Source organism: Prinia subflava, chromosome 1, assembly GCF_021018805.1.
Source record: "Prinia subflava isolate CZ2003 ecotype Zambia chromosome 1, Cam_Psub_1.2, whole genome shotgun sequence".
NCBI lineage: Eukaryota > Metazoa > Chordata > Aves > Passeriformes > Cisticolidae > Prinia > Prinia subflava.
In genome coordinates this window covers 58,960,048-58,980,265 of record NC_086247.1, presented here as the reverse complement: position 1 = coordinate 58,980,265, position 20,218 = coordinate 58,960,048, and the positions used below count along the sequence as shown (strand labels likewise).

General features: G+C 40.6%; 1 protein-coding gene across 2 annotated transcripts in view; it reads right to left on the bottom strand.

Annotated features, from left to right (window-relative positions):
• Positions 1-6,790: 6,790 nt before the first annotated feature.
• ZNF407 (zinc finger protein 407) overlaps positions 6,791-20,218 on the bottom strand; it is a 333,798-nt gene continuing 320,370 nt past the window's right edge. For both annotated transcript variants that reach the window (XM_063397531.1, XM_063397534.1), the window contains exon 9: positions 6,791-9,326. In XM_063397531.1, coding sequence (XP_063253601.1) covers positions 7,975-9,326 — 1,352 coding nt within the window. In that variant the 3' untranslated portion in view covers positions 6,791-7,974. The remainder of the gene's footprint in view (positions 9,327-20,218) is intronic.

Genomic DNA, 20,218 nt, shown 5'->3' with positions numbered 1-20,218 from the left:
GGCATGGGGCCACCCAGTAAACCATGGAGACAAATACTGAAAAGCTGTGTTGAGTGAGTCCCTGCACCCATCTGTGGCAGGGCAGAGCTCATCTCCTGCACTGCTGGGGTGCAGTCACTCCCATGCTGCAGATGAACCACGGTTGGGTGGCTGCGACAGGAACCACACTCCTGCTGCTGAGTGTCAAGTGAGGTAGCAGGAGCTGAGTCATGAACCCACCTTAGAAGAACAGATGAGAAGAAATGGATCCCTGATTCTTTGCAAGGGCTTTCAGGGCTCACTACTGGAGTAGGGCCATTTTAGGTCTCTAGTAGAGGGCCCAGCAAATGGGGACTAGAGGACAAACTCGGCATCCAGGGCAGAAGAGTGGACTGGTAAGAGTTTCTGCCACATTTGCACTTAGTCTATTGAATTTTGGAGTTAGACACCAACAGACTACAGAAGCAAAAGGGTTTCTTGCAGATTCCAACAGGCATGGTGCCTAAGACTCTTCTCCTGCTCCTTGGCAGCCAGCTTTTGTCCACATCATCCATCTCCCAGAGATCATATCACAGCCCAGCAATACACTTTCTGTAGCAGAGTGGTCCAATGGCAGGATGACCAGGTAGGCAGCTAGTCTGTTCCTGTCAGAGCCAGCCCTTTACCTGCAGGAACACGAAATTCACTCATAGAATTGAGAAAACAATAACAAAAAGAACTCAGGGGATCTAGAGACTCTCACAGGTCGCTTAGCATTTCTTTTGTGGTTCCAAGGTACTAGACAGAACTGCTCCTGGAAATTTCTGCCTCCATTTGCTTTAAATATCTGCAGTACCTGCTGTTGCTGGATATTATCATCATAGCTTGCATACAGATATAAGGCAGGAGTTTGAGCAGGAACGCCCCACACAGTGCCTAGCTGCTCTGAGCCAAAGCAAGCCAGCCATCCTGGTGTTTGGATGCATCTCTCTAGGCTTCCCTTCACCTGCCATCCCCACCAAGCTGCTGCCAGCCAGCAGTGCTATTACCTCTGTTCAATGCGCCACTGCAGCATCAACCTCTCTGCTGCCCTGGCAGGAGCATGCATATCCCTAATCTGGGTCCTCAGGTACAAACACAACCCCAGGCTTCCCTTTTTTCTTCTTAATCTTGAATTAAAGCACAAGAATAGATCAGCTGAATTATCTGCTCTGCAAATACATAGGCAAAGCTTACAGAGTCCAAGCAAAAATGAGAAGAAAGAGTAGGGCTGAGAGGATGGCCAGATGTCCCTAGCAAAGGAAAAATCCTCCTGGAGCTAGGCATCTGGATTTCACAGCTACCAAACACCAGCAATCACCACCATATGCTGAGCAGAAAACACAAACCTGTTCTACACCTCCAGCGACAGAGGAACACATTGGCAGATAGAAGAAGCTTAGCAGGATTTGGGGGAAAGTCCTGAAAAATCTCTGAGAGTAAGACATCTGCTAGCAAAGACTTTATTTGCACAGAAATGAGTCCTTTCCTTCCCCTGGTGAGCCTCTATACCTGGATGAGACATGTCTTCTCTGTGGGTGTCTCCCCTCATGGGAATCTGGAGGTGTTAGAAGACCACTCCTGACCTGGAGTGCTTACAGCACTTGTGATGGCCAGATCTCCAAACCCAACACAGTGGCCTGCATGCCACCACAGGTCAGTCACCTGTGTCTGCCCTGGGCATTGGTGGAGAAGAAAGAGAGAACAGAGAGGGGAAGGAGTTGTGGTTGGGTTCTGGGTAGGTGCTGGAAAGGCACATTGGGTTTTGCCTCCTATTGTATCTGCTCCTTGTCTTTCAGCTCTGGTGTGTGCGGCTTTGTTATGTGTGAGCAGTTGTGGCTTTTGGTTCCTGATAATTCAGTAATGTTTCTGCTCTCAGAAACTCCTTAACAAGCCCAGTCCTAGCACACCAAGAATCAAAGGCTCTGACCTCTTCCATTGCATTTGCTCAATCTTTTTTTCTCCTTTGTCTGACCAGATGTCCCCTCGTGACACTCAGCTTATCCAACCAGACCTCCCAAGGAGCTGGATTACTTTCAAAATCTGTCTCTTGAGCACTGATTGCACAGATCCTGAAGCTCATGGCTACTTACATATCAAGGGATGCATCCCAGCAGAGGCAACTAACTAATCACCCGTTCCTCTGCTCCCTGAACAACCATGTGGTTCGCTCCCAAACATGACAAACTGGGAAGGGGAATCTGTGTAAAATCTCCAAGCAGCTGAATCAAGACATGCAAAAGTGTCAGTAGGTAATGAGGATTCAAAGCAGTAAGAAAGGAGGATTCCAAGCAGCAAGAGTGGGAAAGTTTGGGGAATATGGAAGAAAAGCCACCCAAAAATTAATCTACTGCTGCCTGGGGGATTGCTATTCTTACTCATCAGAAATTCCCAGAACCCGATGGCTCTCAGTTAACACTGACCTCCAGGGCAGGACTATGCAGTACAACTGGTCGTTCAAAGTAGCCTTGATAAATGTGCTGCTGCCAGAAGACAAGAATGTGTTTTAAACAAGGTCAGGTGTCCTGTTACATTGCAGGACATAATCCTGGTTTGTGTATATACACACACATCAATTTCAATTCTTGAAATCCAGATACGTGCTGGATCTACCTGTTATGGTGGATCTTCACTTCTCTATCACTGCTCCCAAATCCTTGGCCATCATTTAAGAACATCCTAACAGAAAGAGTCAAAACTGGTTTTGTACAAGTGGAGTTACTGGCTTGTCCCCTTCCTGGTCAAAAATTATCTTCTGATGATGGGGAAAATCCCATTATACCATATTAAAAAACCCAAACCTTTAAATATTCACTGTGTTCCTTTTTTTTTTCCAGTTAAAAGTCAAGTCTTGCTTCCTTTTCTGGGCATATTAGATAGCTTACCTAAATAGACCAAAAAAAAAAAAAAAAAAAAATTTCCCTTTAAAGCAGTACCTTACATGCACAGCCACTAAAGGAATTAATTCCAGGTTGAGGGCTTCTTCTTAGCTTTATTTAATACATATGAAGGACCCTGCATTGCTGTCCCAATTACACATACAAGGCAGATTCCACAAGGGACTGCATTTGTTCTTGAATGCGTTTTCCCCATAGTTTTATTTACCATTCCTAAAAAGGATAAACAGAGAGCCATGTGCTTACATCTTTTGAAGAGCGTATTTCCTCATGCTCTACAAGAGGCTTCTTTGAGCGCTCATCATTCCCAATTGTGCTCTTGGAAGTTTTAGCAATATTTGTTTCAGGAGTTTATTTTTATATGATTGATTGAAATCTCAAGCTGCAATTAAGAAAATTGCAGCGAGAACCATTAAAGGAGTAGCGTCATTTTCTCCCCTTTCCTCTAAAATGTCAGGTTTCAATGTCACCGCGAGATAACCCAATCGCGTGCTTGTACACCCGGGCTGGAGCGAGCGGAAAAACCGTCTGGAGTACTAATTACAAACGACTTGAAATAATGACACGAGGCAGAAGGAAAATGAAAGGCCCTGGTCCCCATCACTTACCCACCCAGGTGTGTGCACAGAGATGCAGGTTATTGTGGAGCCATCTATTTAGCAAATACACAAACATCCATCCCCACTTGTAGAGCAGGCTCAGTCCCTCCCCCATCTCCCTCTGTCTCTCTGCCCTTTCTTTCTCTCCAATTATAAACCAGCACCAGGTTTTCTCATCAGCCATCTCCATGTCTCCAAATGGCTTTTCAGTGTCAGGCCTATCAGGAAATTAACTCATCATGCAGTGACAGCTGCTAATTTTTTCCCCTTACATGTCAGATGGATCGCCTGCTGAAGCTAATAATGAATCACCAATCCCTGATTAGAAGGTGCTTCCGAAACATATAACTGCCATCTGAGCTAACTTTTTTCTTCATATAAAATGATATCACCCTAGAGGAGCAGAAAACGAATTGTATTCTTCAACAAGATAGAACGGGGGTAGCCTGAGTGAGCCACACACTATCTTAAATTATGGGCTAATATTGCTCAGTAAAATAAGTGAAAACTCACAGCTCTTCTCTGTTTTGCCAAATGAATGACCTTTTCTTCTGTTACTTAATCCTCTCACTTGAACTAACTTAGTTTCAAGTTTCAATCTTCACCCATCTCTCTTTATTCTGTTTACAGCTTTGGTGCTCAGGAAGTCCACTGAGCAGGGGGAGATGGAGAAAAGCCCCAGAGATTGCTTTACGAGGCCTCTGCTTACCACAATGGCAGCTCCTTGTACTGCTCTGCAAACAGCTCCAGCCCCATCTCCCAAGCCCCAGGATTTTTTGAAGGGGGCTCACCTTTATTTCAAGCACAGGTCGAGCTCAGGGCCAGCCCAAGGCACAGGGACTTTTAACACAGAGATTCTTACAAGCTTTTACATGAGCTGAATCTACTGCTCGTGAAAATCACAAATGCATTTCTTCTGGGACTCAGAGCTAACACTCCTGGTATTAAAGCAGCATTTATAAATGACAGCAGTGCTGGCAGGACTATGCACAATCCACATGTGCACAACAACAGCACATCAACTCCCTGACACATCCCACTTCCACAGCAGAGTGCAGCTAGGAGTCAGGCAGAATGGTATGTTGCTGTGGGCCCTTTAGGTGGTGTTGGATTTGGGGTTCTTTTTTTTTTTTTTGCTTTTGTTATAAGAAATATTTCTCTAAATATCATTTCCAGCTATCTCTTACACCCCATTTTTCCCCAAAGATGGAGCCTGAATTCAGAGGCCAGGATGTACTGCCTCAGGAGGGGTGTATCGGATTCTTAAGAAATGGAGGGTGAAACTGCTTGCTGGAAATATCTCTTTCTCTGTCTTCACTTAGGATTTTTGGTTCACTTTTGGTGGGGTTTGTTTTTGCTTGGTTGGGTATTTTTTGGTTTCTTTTTGGTTTGTTTTAAAATTTATTTATAATTTATTTATTTTCCCCTTGCATACTAGTTCCATGTTTCTTATACTTACATTTTTACTTGTTTGGCCATCGTCACTATAAGTATTGGGACGTCAGTATAATCCAACTTCATTAATGCTTATTCAGAATGGATAACAAAGAGAAAATTAAGCCATTGGCTCTGGCAGTCAGAATATCTGGAGGCAACTGACTGACATGGGAATACTTCCCACTCAACAATCACTTCCATTACAGCACAGCCCTTGAATTCTCTGGAGACAGGCAACTGAAGGTATTCAAACCAAATAACAAATCACACTTGTAGTGAATGGCTGCCTGGGCCAGGCATCTTCCTAAATCCACCAGACAAGCTCTGTGATGTTCCAACAGTGGACGCTGCCTGTGGCAAAGGGCCCCAGCAGCTTCTGAGCCTGCTCACAGGTGCCTCACCAGCTCCATGCATGGCTCTTGGAGGGTCAGGGCCTTTCCAGGTGCCTCCCTCTGCTGCCTAATCTTCCCTGCTCTCCAAGGCAGAGGACATGGGAATGCTTGGAAGATCCATAGAACAATCCAGCTCATCTCCTCCCAGATTATGATATGGAACAATGCCAAGAGCTCTGGCACAAGAGGGAGACAAATGCCAGAGAGGTTTCCTTGGTGCTGGAAGAGACCTGCCATAGGCTCAACTTTCAGTTTATGGCAGGGAGCGTTTTAGCATGGGGTTGAGACAGTCCATGGAGTCCTTAAGCAGGATGACAGCTCAGGAACGAATGTCACCCTTGATTTCTAATGTTACATTTGTAGGGCACTAATAAGTTAACTTTAAAGAGCACATTAAAAAGAAGAAGAAAAAAAGGCCCTAGGAAAATATTAGCTTTCCTGATCAGGCTGCACTCAGAGAAAAGTATCGTTAACCTGAGCTCCCAGGTAATTACAGCACATGGTAGGTTAGTGAATCCTTTCCAGTGCTCCCAAGCACAGGAACATCTACCACTGGGGTGCTTCTTTTTATGCAAAGGTCTGCTCTTTTCATTGTGCATACAATGTGATTGCTGGTTTGACACTGCAGGCTACACTGGTTTTATGAAGGATTAAATGCCACCTGAGACATATTTATCCTAAATAAATCACAAATGGTAAACTGCAGCATGTCAGTGTCAACACCCTGTACTGCAGCAGAAAGGTTAGCCATACAGGACTAAGCACAGCGAAGAATTAGCATCCAAGCTGCAAGACCACAGGGCTACAGTTAACAGGAGAAATGATCAAGCAGAAATATTTCCACTGAAAAACATTCAGCTTTTTGAACATCTGTGAGAGTCTTGCAGAGGGCCATCATTTTGTAAAGGTCACCTTTTTCCTGATAACAAACGGGAGTTGATCCTGTCACTGTTTGCTGAAGACAGTATTTAAGAGTAAGTGAACAGCTTGCCACTTTTAAGAAAGATGAGCAAGTCAAACTCGCCTAATTATGAATCTTGATGTCTAACTTGAAATTTACTTTTTTGGGGGTTTGACAAAGACACAACCTCAACTCTTGGAAAATAATAAAATTTGAAAAATAATAATAATAAGAGATGAAGAGGCAGCAGGATCTTATAGCCCCAGAATGAAGCACCTTTTCTCAGCAGCTCTATCAGAAAATACATTTCTAAGCAGTTGCTTCAGGAAGGAACTATTGTTTTACTCCACCCCAACTTTCTTACAGTCGATAATTTTAAGATATTAAACATGATAGGAAACCCAGTTATCTCTAGAGTCAGCATGGCTTATACCCTAAACACACAATTATATTAAGCATGCATGAGGCACACTTCAGAAATTAGATTCTTTTATCTTTATCTATCTAGCAAGCTAGAGAAAGGAAAAGAGAATAGAGAAAATGCACAGACATAACAGATAGCATTCGTTTGCTCCTGCTGAATGCCAGTTCTGTTTATTGTTGAATATTAAAAATCATGATGCTTCATTTTAATGCTAACATTTTATTTGAAAGACAAAAAAAAATCCCCAAACCTTGCCAGTTTATATTTTACAATTTTTCTAAAGGAACAGAAGCAGTTTTATCATGAAACAAATCTTTTCAACATGAACTTGCATTGAACAATTGCAGTATATCCACAAGTAAATAACTGACATTCTGGACTAAGCAAGAAATACAAGGTCACCTTTTATTCCCCCTACTTGTTAATGTCAATGTCAGAATTTTCTTTAAAAATCCTCCTAACATTTGAGAAGTAGCTCACAAAATGAACTGCAAAATGGTATTTATATGAAGCGCTAGTTTTAAGAAAAGCAAAACACTGACAGTGACAATATTTTTTTCAAAAATGCACATTTCTTATGTAGGACTCTCATCTAAAATTAAGTGGAAGTTACAGGCATCAAATTCTTCTTCCTGAATATGTATAATCAAGGATTTTCTGAAGTGTAGCTTTTTTGAGCTCTTCTTTAGGGAAACTCTCATGTGTTACCATGAAAGAGGAAAGTACTATGAAAACTTTTCATTTTAGATGCAAAAAAATCCTTATTTCTATGACATATTTTTAGCCAAGCATGTTTTAAAGTAAGATTTTAGAAAGCCAAATGTCACCTGTTCTACTTTAAAATGAAGAAGGGCACCCAATAATGTATGTATGCTTACCTGTTCACCTTGCTATTGTGGGGTTTTTATTTTTTGCATATTTATCTGTTCACAAAATGTACATGTAAGTGCAATTATTTTACTCCTGTGATTATGTTATACAAAAATGACAGAAGACAGGGAATTACCCTGAGATAAAACAACATTAAGACAAAAACATCAACAAAGAAAGCACTGAACAGAACAATTTCTACTTTGGGTGGGGGGCTTTTTATCCTGTTTTATGCTTGTTTTATAATAATCCCATATAATAGTTCTTAGAGCTATTGTAACAAAACTGTATTATCCTCTTCAGTGAACTCCTCCTATTAGCAGGATATGTATTTGTTACCTGGCTCAGAGGAGGTGTTACTGAGAAGGCCTTACAGAAAATGTTCCAGCAATACAATGCCTCCATGATTCTGGTAATATCCAGCTCTGCTCTGCACCCTGCCTACAAGCGAAGCTCTTCATGCTTCTTGTACTTTGTTATAATCTCTCTGGCCTTGAATTACCTGTGAGCCACCCTCTGTATAAATGACCATGCTTGTTAACTGTTCTCTCGCTCTATCAGGGGTTACAGCTTCGGCTTTTATGGCAGTACCAGCCTGCAGAATGTCTTGGGGCCCAGCTGTCTCTATCACAGCGTGTGAGTACACACCAGGCTCATCCTGCATGTCTGGTGGCAATTCTGTGACGATGTAGTGCGTTGCACCTTCAGAGAAGTCACCATCAGAACCCTGAGCCATGGCTTGTGCTAATTCTTCACTGACAATAATCTGTGATATTTGCCCATCCGACTCCACTAAATCCATGTGTTCGCTCTGCACACTGAGCGTGTGGCTACCAGCTTCCTGCATAATTATCTGAGAGCCTTCTCCAGCTACCATATGCACCGTCCCTTCCTCATTTACAATGACCTGGGTGACACCTTCTTTCATGAGCTGGTCAGCTGCAGCCGTGTCACACACAGCAAACTGCAACACTCCTTGCACCACATTCTTGAAGGCAGCCTGAGCTCTCTCCTGAGATGCAATTATAGCCGATGGGTGCATGACCCGTGTCACTACTTCCATAGGTTTGGTATCTTCCTGAGTCTCCTGAACTTCATGAAACATTTGTATTTCTTGTCCCTCTGCATCACTGGGAATGCTGGGCATCTCTGGGTTTGGCATTTGCAAGAAGTCCTTGTGAGCAGACCTGCATCTGTCGAGGAGTCCTGATTTGTTCTCCGCTTCACCCAGCTCTGTCACAGCACAAAGCAGAGCATCTAATGCTGAGGAGGACTCTGGAGGATGGACTGCAGCCTCAGAGGCATCTAAAACATCTTGTCGCATTATCTGCTGCAGTACTGTGCTACTGGAGTCAGGAACCGCGTCTATTTGCACGGCCTCCTCCATGTCAGCTCCCGCTCCTTCAACCACCACCACCTGTGTGGCCCCATCTGCCAGCTGCTCTGTCAGGATCTGCTCAGGAACCACACTGCTCACGTGGGAGCCGTTTTGGTTTGTGGCTATGACCTGCCCTTCCTCTGTAATGTGCACCACCCTGGCCATCTGCCCAGCCATCGCCAGCGTCTGCAGCGTGGCCGCTGCCGTCTCTTCCACGGAAGCGTCGATGGCGAAGTCGCCGTCGTAACCTTGAATAATAATGAACTGCTGAACTTCCTCAGGGGACTGTGGCTGTCTCCTGCTGCCCCGAAAGGCCTTCTCCTTCACTGGAGAAACCTCTCCCAGCGCCGCCGCAGTGAAAGGGCTCGTGGTTTCCACAAAGGTTGCTCCTTGCCCCTTCAGTCGGCACTCATAGGACTTGGACACAATGCCTACAAGAAAAAATGCGCTGTTAACATGATATTGTGGCAAGTATCAGTTCATTACTTTAACAAACTGTAGCTTAAATGGAAAAAAATTCCTTGACAATTTCTAGATTTCATTGACAGAAAACATAGATAAAAACGAGCAAATGAACAAAACCTATTTGCATGTTTTCCAAATAACATCTTTACAGGTTGAAATAATTGCTGAGTGTAATAATTCTGCAGCTTATTAACAATTTAAATGTGTTTTTAAAAATATTCTGTATAAAAAAAGCCCAGACAAATACAGTATACAGTTAAAAGGCACACCTTTTCAAGAAGATCCTATTGGTGATATTTCAGTACTTCAGTAATAAATTTTTGGATTGTGTATTACATTAAACGTATCTTGGTGTGAGAAACCGTGGCTGATTTTCTTAAAACCCTGCTTTTGGTGGTGAGGTCATTGCCATGCTGTTATTTTGATGCCATTGTCTTCCTCTTCCTTTTCCATCCAGGATCTTTCCGCAGCTCATGTGACTGACTCAGTCACTTGCCCACTTACCTGGAGAAAACACTCAGTAGTTTTCTTACCTTAAGCAGGATATTCTATCAAATCTAATCCAGAGAACCCCCAATTACACATCTTAATTTTTTCTGCATGAAATCAATTAGCAAACTATAATACCTGTAACCTCCACATTCCAGCAGCTTGCTGTGCCACCCAATTTGGTTTTGTGTCATTGAAGGTTTCCTTCTCAGTTCTCACCACTAACAATAAGGCTCCAGCAAGGCAAACGGTGCCCAAGGCTGTACAAAATCAAGGCCATTACCCTCCAAGCATGGCCTAGGTGCTTTTGGGAAGACATAAATGAGCAGACTCTGTGGCCAGCTTTGTGGATGTCCATGGAAGGATAGCTCTACCCCTCCCTGTCTCCCCATGGGAGTGCCATCCAGAAGCACCCAAGAAGCTTCTCCATGTGCTGGGAGCAAGCTGTGGGACACAACCAGTGCACACAGAGAGAAGAATGGGTACTTGACATTGCAAACAAGGTGAGGATCTAATGACAGATGGGCCATGGGAAGGCTGATTAAGTCCATGCTGCTGACACTGTCCATATCCACACTCCAGCTTAAATTCACCTACACAAACTGAAATCACATCTCTGGAATGACAGGTGTAGCTTCTTACCACTGAGGCAAATAGCTATGCCATGGCTTGCTTGGGATTTAAACTGCCAAGAAAAAAAGCGACACTTGCAGTGAAATTTCAGGCTAGCACTGTACTTTCCAAGCCAGTTCTAGTGAACAATGTGCTTCATTGAACTCAAGAGACCAAGAAAATGATACTAAAGTTGGTCTAAGGGGGCTCTTTCACTCAAAGCATAGAGCTGTCAGACCCTGATCCCACAGAGAATTAAAATGGGCTTTAAAAAGAGACTCGTTTGCTTAAAGGTAAGCTTTACTTAGAAGCTGATTTACTCCAAGACAGAATACTTGGTGCCTTGCAGACTCTTGCAACTTGGTATGTTAAGGTGGATATCAAGCTAAAATTCCAAAATAACATCAATAATTAAAAGACTTAGGTCTTATACTGATATCTATCTATCTATCTATCTATCTATCTATCTATCTATCTATCTATCTATCTATCCATCCATCCATCCATCCATCCATCCATCCATCCTTTTTTCAATTATAGAGTGTCTGGTACAGAACTGCACTGTGAAGCACAAAGAAGTCATTTTGTCAAGCTGAAAGGCAGCAAATCACCTTCACAAGTCTAAACTGATGCCATACAACTTTCTTATTCCTAGTTTGTAAGGCAGATTATCTTTGGAAAAGAAAATTAACGATTGAAACCACTAGAATGTTTCCAGGTGATGCTGCATAAAAATCTGGCACGTGCAAATGAACTACATTTTGTCAGGTATAAGCAAGAAGTTAGCTTATTGTGGTATATAACTAGTTCTTACTCCCACTTTTCCTGTGCTCTCTGTAGGCACTGACATCCACATGACCCCCCCAAGAGCAGAAAAGAAGCAAGGGGAAATCAACATAAAATGACAATTATCTTAGCTCCTCCACATTTTGTAATAGAGTATAAGTAATTAATTGTCTCAGGAATCTTGCTTTGTTGACAAGATAAGAGGAGCCTGGCAATGATGTGGCACAAAATCAAAATAACTCCACAAATCATGCATTTTCCACTGGATTTCAAAATCAAAACAACTCTACAATCATAATTTTCACATGCACATGCACTAAAATCATGACATCTTTCTCCAAAGATCATAATAATTTATGTCCATGACATACACAGCATCCGTGTATTGAGGAGAAGCTCAGGTCTGGGGAAGGGAAAGAAAAAAGGAAATTCATCCTGTTTTCATCTCCTCAAATAAATGCCGTGCCTGTGAATCTCTGCAACTCCAGTCTTTACTGTGCAATTGAATGGGAAGTCTCCTGGGTGAAGAGCTATGCGGTGAATCCCTCGCAGCACTGATAATTATGCCATTCTGACTGCTTACTTAATCTATTTGAATCCAGAGGTGAGTTAAGCCACTTCCTGACCATTAAAGTAAACTACATGGGTAAATACTGCTGTCACTAAGGGGTGTGATGAAGCTTAACTACACCAACATCTTAACCTCAGCTCAGTGCAACCCCAGCTATTCCATCACAGTTCATAAATGCGATTGCAGGTCCATCTTTTGATTCAGCAATTTAATAACTTCGAGTGCTGTCAGTACTGCTTTGAAAAATGGCTCCTATAAAATGTAACAGCCTCAATCAGATTGTAAAAGATTCACCCACTGAAGATTCTTCCATTTCAACTATAATGAATTAATGTTGAGCTGTGTAGAAGTTCAAGTGTCATTTAAACTAATGTGAATCTACTGTAACTTTAAATTTTAACTGGACTATGACCAAGAATTTACTGGGAACATCAACTCCAATTTTAGTGATTTTTCATGGTAAATACGAACTGCAGATTTTACTGGTTTTCTTTTGTTTTAACAGTGAAAAGCCAAGTAGGGAAGATATTTCGAAAACAACAGATTTTGAGGCTTAGCTGCTATTCCTATAATGAAGCACTGGAATCCAGCACAACATTTTTAGGAATTTTTATGTATTGAAGGAACATGTCACATTATTGGACTGTATGTAGCAACAAACCATGTTGTCCCACTAAATCCAGCCTGCCTCTCACCCCCTCTAAATGGTTAAAGGGACAGGGTAAGTGTTGGCTGACACGGCAAACATAAGCTGCAATGCAAGCCCACATTAATATTAGGAAAAGTGGACTTGTTGCTGATTGCATGTCATTGCAAATTAAAAAGATACACAAATAGGCATTAAAATGACAAAATATAATGATACAAGAGCTCATATTCAGACAATTTGTAAGGAGGTGTTTCATATCTAGGGGTGCAATGATCAGAGAATTGGTTTCTTTCCAAGAAGTCTGTCATTTCAGCACAGCCATTATTTATCAGTTGGACTCCTGAGTGACTGTTAGTTTTTTATTTGAAAATGTCAGGGTATTTTAGACATTAAATCCATATTCGCAGGTTATTTTAATTCTCCAAGACTACAAACTCCTGAAATAGGGCTCAAAGAAATGCTTTGATGTTTAATGTGTGTCTGGGAAAACTAGAAATAGGGCTTAGTACCTTTTCCCCTCTCTCTTATTCAATACCTGACTTCCTTTTGTGTGTCTGTTTTATTCTTTTGTTACTGTCATCATTTGTTCCCCACAGAATAAATACCTTATTCTTTTGTTAAGCTTACATTTAATTAAAATGTACAGGATTTGTGCAGTAAACTCGAATGAAACAAATAAAACAAGGGCCCCCTCTCTTGAAGGCATACGTTGTGAATGAAAAATGTCATTACAGACTAAAAAATTTTGCAGTAAACAGGGCCTACAGAGAGAAGTTTCCCCCGTAATGACATCCATAAAATACACAAATGGCACTTTTAGTACCATCCTGAATATGGCATTTTCTGTGCTCTACACACAATCTAAATGGTTTGATCATAGAGCATAATACTCCATTGGGTTTATAGAACAATCAATGTTCCATAAAATGATGTATTTATCCAATAGTAGGCTCAGCAGTTACTGGTGTATGACATTGTAGGACACTGGCTTTGTACTGTTCAGCAGCACACATGCTGGCTGTAAAACTTATCTAACACTACTTCAACAACTTCATCTCATCTGTGTCAAGTAATTTGTTGAAGCCTCTGCTTGGTTTAAAAAAACTTGTAATAAAAATTCATAGAATTTTCAGGAGAATGAAAGCTGATGACAATAGAAAGGTCACATTGTGGCGCCACTCGTGGGGTCGGGGGTCAGCTGCAGTTCTAAAACAGAAAGTAGATTTCATGCATCGTGTAGCAGATAAAGATGGCATTAAGGAGACGTGTCTCAGAAAGAAACGCGTAACGCGTGAGGAAAGTCTGGGCTAATATTATATGTAAAGCACCACCTTGCTCTCAGCCAGCAGCCTCTTTAGAATTCTAATCCTTCCCCAAAACTTGAAGCAAGCGGCTGTGAATGGTAAGGCTGGGCTGAGGACATCCTTCACAAGGAGCACCTTTAGGACAAAGCAGTAAGTCATAAATGAAATAATCCATTATGACGACGGAAATGATCTGCATTTACACATCTAGCTTAAAACAGCTATTTTTCCTTTTCTGTGAAAGTTCTAGGAGGCCTGATTTATAGTCCCCTATTCAGCAACACTTAATTTTTCATACTTTGGTGATTAGGTATATTATTTATTGATGCAAACAAACATTGTGTATCTGCTAAAATGCAACAAATATCAAATAAAGTTAGTGCAAAGAAACATCTTTTCCTTCAATTAAATACAACCTATAAGGAATTGAAAAGGAATAATAGAATTGCCCTATGTCTAACATCACTTGAACAAGAAATTTGTTTTCTTATTTTAAAAGTTATTGTCTACATGGCAGCACAATATTTTGAATTGTATACGAAGTCCACTTTTCAATATCACTTATGCCTTGATCAAGCTACAAGTTTCTACTCTATTTTCTTTCAATTATTTTTGTAATGATCTCTACTTCAATTAATTAAGTAGTCTAAGATCTGTGGCATAATATGGGATTTCCCTGATTTTCAGAGGATGCATTTTTCAGGTCTCTGTTCCTTGACCATAGTAAAAACTGTTCTTTATCATTTGCAAGTCTTCTAAGTGCAAGCAACAAATGGGCCAGCATTTTTTAAACCAGATAGTTAAGCTAGTAAATAAGAGGCTGTGAGGGCTCATTCATGTCTTCTGCTGAAGGAAAAAAATACGATGGGTCAAAATGAGAAGTGAAATAAATCAGCAACCCAAAATGACCTTGTTACAACTGTTATGTCCACAAAGGCAGCAAATATTTGTAAAGCAGTACAAATAAGTATACCTATAGGGGACCTTACCAGCTCCTTAAGAGACATAAAAAAAATCCACCATTGACACAAATTATATAAATCTCAAGAGATACCAATACAGCAAGGCTTCATTTTTTCCCCTTTTCAATAAAAAAAAAAAAAAAAAATCAAAAACAACAACAACAAATCCCGAATAATTTTCCTAGTTTATTTTATATTTAAAAATCCAGTAATGTCATGTTTCAGTGCTGAAACTCAAAACAGCCTTGGCTTCTAGTTTTGTCCTTAACTACTCAATCATATTTGGAAACTTCAAGGTCTTCTAAGAACTGTTTGAATAAAGGATGAAGTTTTAACATTTCAGGTGTCTTAAAAAGCAGTAGATGTCCTTTAGCTATCTAAAAATGTGAAATAAAGTACTCTCGTAATACTTTTCCTTTTGAAAAACAGACTGAAATTTCCTGCTTGCTATTTTTACCTTCCACATCTTACAGAACTATGTCAACAGCCACAAAAAGACACAAAACAAAAAGACAACCACCAAATTAAAAAAACAAGCCATTCAGTTAGGGTGTTTAGGCAGTTTGTTTGGTTTGGTTTAGTTTCATTTCCCTTCAGTGTCCAATTAACCTTTGGGAAAAGACCTTCTCTAGGAAAAATTTCATTTTCTATTTTCCTGCACTCAAGGTCAAAAATGAATGTTATAGAGCCTAGTGTTACAGATGGAATGCAAATGAAAAATACACATACCAAAACTCCCACAGATTGTGGCAAACACGTACAGTGTTAACATGCAGAATTTACAGCTGCCTAACCTGCAGAGGAACTGGTTTACTTGCAAACCACTTTTCTCTTTACCTGTTTGCCACCATGCAGGCTGCTCTTCTCAGCTCTGATGTGTGAGCAAAAACCTCTCTGTGGCATATGTAGCAATTACCTACACGGGCAAGCAGCATCAGGAATGTATCTGGAGTATTTCAACTATCTCTTCCAGTGTAATTTAGCAGCTTGAGATGAGGATAGCCAGTCTGGACATTTCTTGGCAGTCCAGCTTCAAAGACTACTTTGGCCCTCGGTTTGGGAACAACTGACATTGATGATAGTCGGATGCACTCTTTCTGTTTTATCCCCTGCAGTGCAAATGGAAAGTGCATTTTTAGCACTTCTAAATCAGAATCCCAATTTCAAGGGGAAATTTCTGGTTGCGCTTGGTCAAACCAGAGATTTCTGTTTCCTAGGCGGACAGAACACATAATATGAAAAATAATACACTAATATGAGAAAAACCAGGGGAAAAAACCCCAAGCTCTGCTCATAGGGAAAATGATCTGGATTTGTGAAACAGGTCTAGTCCCAGACACTAACAGCTTTGTCAAAAAAAGGAAAAAAACCTTTTTGTCATTATTATCTCAACAAAAGTTTTTGTTTTCAAGAATATATACATCCAGATCCTGGTTTTATAAACATTTATTTTTCAAGTGTACTGCTTACTGCCATAGTTAGCCTCAATAGTCTCAAAGGGACTAAACATGGTTGCTTGCATTATGCATTGTGTTTGCATAATCAGGCCCTTGGGATTAACAATTCTGAAAATGGCTGGCCTTCCCTAACGTTTGATGTACATACATGCACTAAAGAGAACAGACACTTGTAAGGAATACCTAAAATAAAACATGATGTTATTAAATGATCAAGCAGAAATTATATTCTTCGGTATACCTATCAACTACGTGTATCATGACTCTCTGTATTTATCTATTCTGATTTATGCACCCTTTCAGTAAAAAGAAGCACCTGTTCTTTGCTTGAGGGCACATCTCAAACCACTTAAAAAGCACAGTAGTTTTTAGGAGGAATGCTTGGGAATAACTACAAATAGTAAGTTTCCCTAGTTCTTTTTGTTAGTTAAGACAGCAGAAACTGCCATTTCAAATGTGATAGTCATATCTGTATTTCATTTATAAACTCAACAGTGTTAGAGCTATATTCATATCTTTCCAGAGTAAATTATGGGAAATAACCATTTGTCTTCATTGTAGGCACTTTTGCATGTATAGTAGAAAACAAACCTCTATTCAATAACTGCACAGAGGCACCATTAAAATCAAATTTACAGTAAACAGAACCTGCAGCTGGGGTAAAACACTAACTGTTAGTATTTTAATTGTCAGTGAAGCTTTTGGAGGTCTAACATCTGCTCATAGCCAAATGACAGCAGCTGCTTGTGTACACTTAAAACAACATGAATTTCTTCTATAAATATTAAAATGAATTGTATGTCGTGTGTTCATTGCAGATATGTTCCTATTAAGCTGTTTAAGTATATAGGGTATTTTGAACTTCTTTCTTGTGGCAAATTCCTAAAGGGCTGACCTCCTCAAAAGAATGAGAGGCAAAGGCAGCAAAAATTCTTGAGTCTGTAAATTGAAAATGTTTAGAGACAGTACTGGAGGTCACCCTCTGCCAAGACACTGCTGGTAAGTGGTAAGGTAAGTTCTGATCATTGTGCACTACAGTAACTTCAAGGACAAGACTGCTCAGCATGCAAAGTGTCAGGAGTCTATGGGATGGCTTATATCAAAAGCTAATGCTCATCTACCAGGTGAAGCAATTAATGCATTATCTTACCTGGAAAAAGTTATTCTGTTTTGATGAACAAAACATCGGAGGAGGGAGATGAGTGTACCCTCTTTTGTGGACTTCATCAAAACTATGGTGGAATTATCCCTGATTCACACATTTAGAAGCAATAAACTGCCTCGAGGAAGGAACTATGCTGGCCCAATATGAGATTTTGCTAAAAAGGACAAGCTTCATAACTTAATTTTTCAGCTTTTTATCTAGGCACTGACATACAGTTGATATTTTCCTTTTAGTCTCTCACCTGCTTAGGAATATAGGAAAGAAAACTGGAGGAGTGACACACATTTAGTAAAGCTATAGAGTCTGGCGCAGTGAGAGGAAGAGAGCACTACAACCAGTTTCAGAAGAAAACAAGGGAAGAGGGTTTTATAGTTTTTTCACAGGTTTTCAGTGGAGAAAAGTCTGTTTCTTTGCTTTTACAACATCAAGTGTAATGCCAGTGGCAAATAATATTTGTGTATTTTCACAATAGATCTACAGCTGGAAAGGAGCACTACAATAATTTAACCTGAAAGCTGTAGGTCACGCCAAGCTGTGTTTTGGAAAAAACCCCGACATGATTAGACGCTTCCGCCTTACATGCATAACCACAACACAGGATCAGCCATGAGTACAGCTGTCTCCACAGTGGTACCTGGCTTATGATGAAGGTGAATTAATTGTGAGGGCACTTCCCAAACCTCTGACATCAGATTTCCCACCCCAAAAGTCAGTCTCAGTGCAAGGAAAATGACAACATATGAGGAGGAAGGAACAGGGCTGGTTATAGGTGGGACACAGCAATGCACAGACCTTCCCCTTTGCTGCTCCTCACTCCTCCTGAGGCACTTGACAGCATCAAAGCTTACCATGCCCAAAATGATGAGTGTCAGAAAACATGCTGATTTTTCACCTCAGAGTGTCACAGGCCTAGCAGCAATGCTGGGATTACTTAGGAAGCATGAAGCAGGGGTACTTGCAGGTTCTGGGAGGCTGGATGGGAAACAGAGGCTGGAGTGATGGGTAACTCATTTATACTACTTTCAATGGTCAAGCTCATGACAAAGTCTTCTCTTCATGATTCACCTCTGGTGAAGGATGGAAGCAGCATGTTTCCAGAATATCTTCAAAGGAAGAGCTGTTCATGTAATTGACCCTTCTGTTGACAGAAATGTATTTTCAGTGCTACTTATAGACTAGCACTTAAATGAACTGCCTTCCACTTCCAGTATTAGAAAGCATGAGGCAGGATGCAGATAAAGCAAGACAGAAGATACCAAAGCTGGTGCTTTCTGGGCTGCCTCTGAGCACAATGAAGCAACTGCAAGATGGTCTATCTGCCTGGGCTGGATGGAAAATGCAAAGTAAACTGTTGGAACTGCAGCTCTCCCAAAGGGCTCACAACTCCCTCACCAAGTTGCTTGCACTTGGCTACAATGTTGTGTGTTCATGAGCTGAGTAATTACCACACTACTCTGTTGACAAGACTACCTAAATTTTTGGTTAACTGGAGGTAGAAATCAACAGCTTTTAGATGGCACATGGAGCTAACACCAAACTGGAAGCGTTAACATCAATACAAAGAAAACCAGGATGTAACATAAGTAAATAAGAATATGATAATGTGAGATTGAACTTGTGCTACCGCATACAAGCACTTGTGAGAAAGTAAATATGCAAAAAATTATATTCAGTGAGAGTCTCTTGTGAATTGTAATGCTGAAGAAATTTAAAGAATGACAATGTTCATCAAATTACATGTAAGTTTATGAAATGTAAAACAGGAAAAGAAAACAGGCCAAAGCAAGTTTTAATTGCACATTCAAAGGCATGTCTGCTGCACATTGTTCTGGTACAGATACAACTAAATTATGTCTTGATTTTTCTAAGAGAGACATCTTGACTAAAGAATATTCAGAATAGTTAAACAAGAACTATTAGAAGTCTGACTTGAATGGAGCTATTGAAGGTTCAAGTGCAGATACTTTGGCTACATAATCTGCAAATGCTAGAGAGGGAGGAAATTTTTTGCCCCTATTAGATAAGCATAATCTTATTTTGATGAAAGAATAGAATGTTCATGTCATATTGCAGGAAGACGGTTAGACATGGTGAGAAATGGAAAGTCAATTCAGGTGCCTCATCCACTTTCAGGTGCGAGGGTGATGAAGCTCCCAGATGGAATGAATAGACTGTACAGTAGTTAAGAGTATGACTTAGCTCATCACCAGTTATGCTGCAAATCCATACTATTCCAGAACAATTCAGTGAAAAGCAGCATGGGATTCTGCAGGAACTAGTTAGATAACCTCTGTAAACATCTCCATTCTGAACTAAAGTTCACTCAAGACTGTGGCACCTTAAGTCTCAAAACCCAAAGAACTTGCAATGACTGTCAATCACAGGAAACACGAATCCTAGTCCAATATGGATTAGTAAACAACGCCTGCCAATCTGTCAGGTCGTCTCATTAGCTCTTTTAATTTTTTTCCCTTCTGAGACCCAACTTAGACTAGGAAAAGAGGGAATATTTTTAAGTTAAATAATGATCATATTTACCTAAAATATTTTAAACTGTCACTTAGTTATTAATCCTGATTAATTGTTCAAACTTGTTCAAAGATTTATCATCTATGTCTGTCTCCAACTGAAGCCAAGTAGTACTTAAAACCATGCTAACTAAAAGATGTCAAGTGGCTTGAAAACACCTGGGTACACTTGTCTGCAGCATGATGCATGCTGCAGTGAATGCCATCATTCTGCTGTGAATGCCATCATACCTAGGGCCTGGTGCAGACTCCTTAGCGATAGCATAAATGAAGACAAGCACTTCTACTACTGCTGGAACTTAGTCCACAATTTTTGTTACAGCAGACAAAATTTC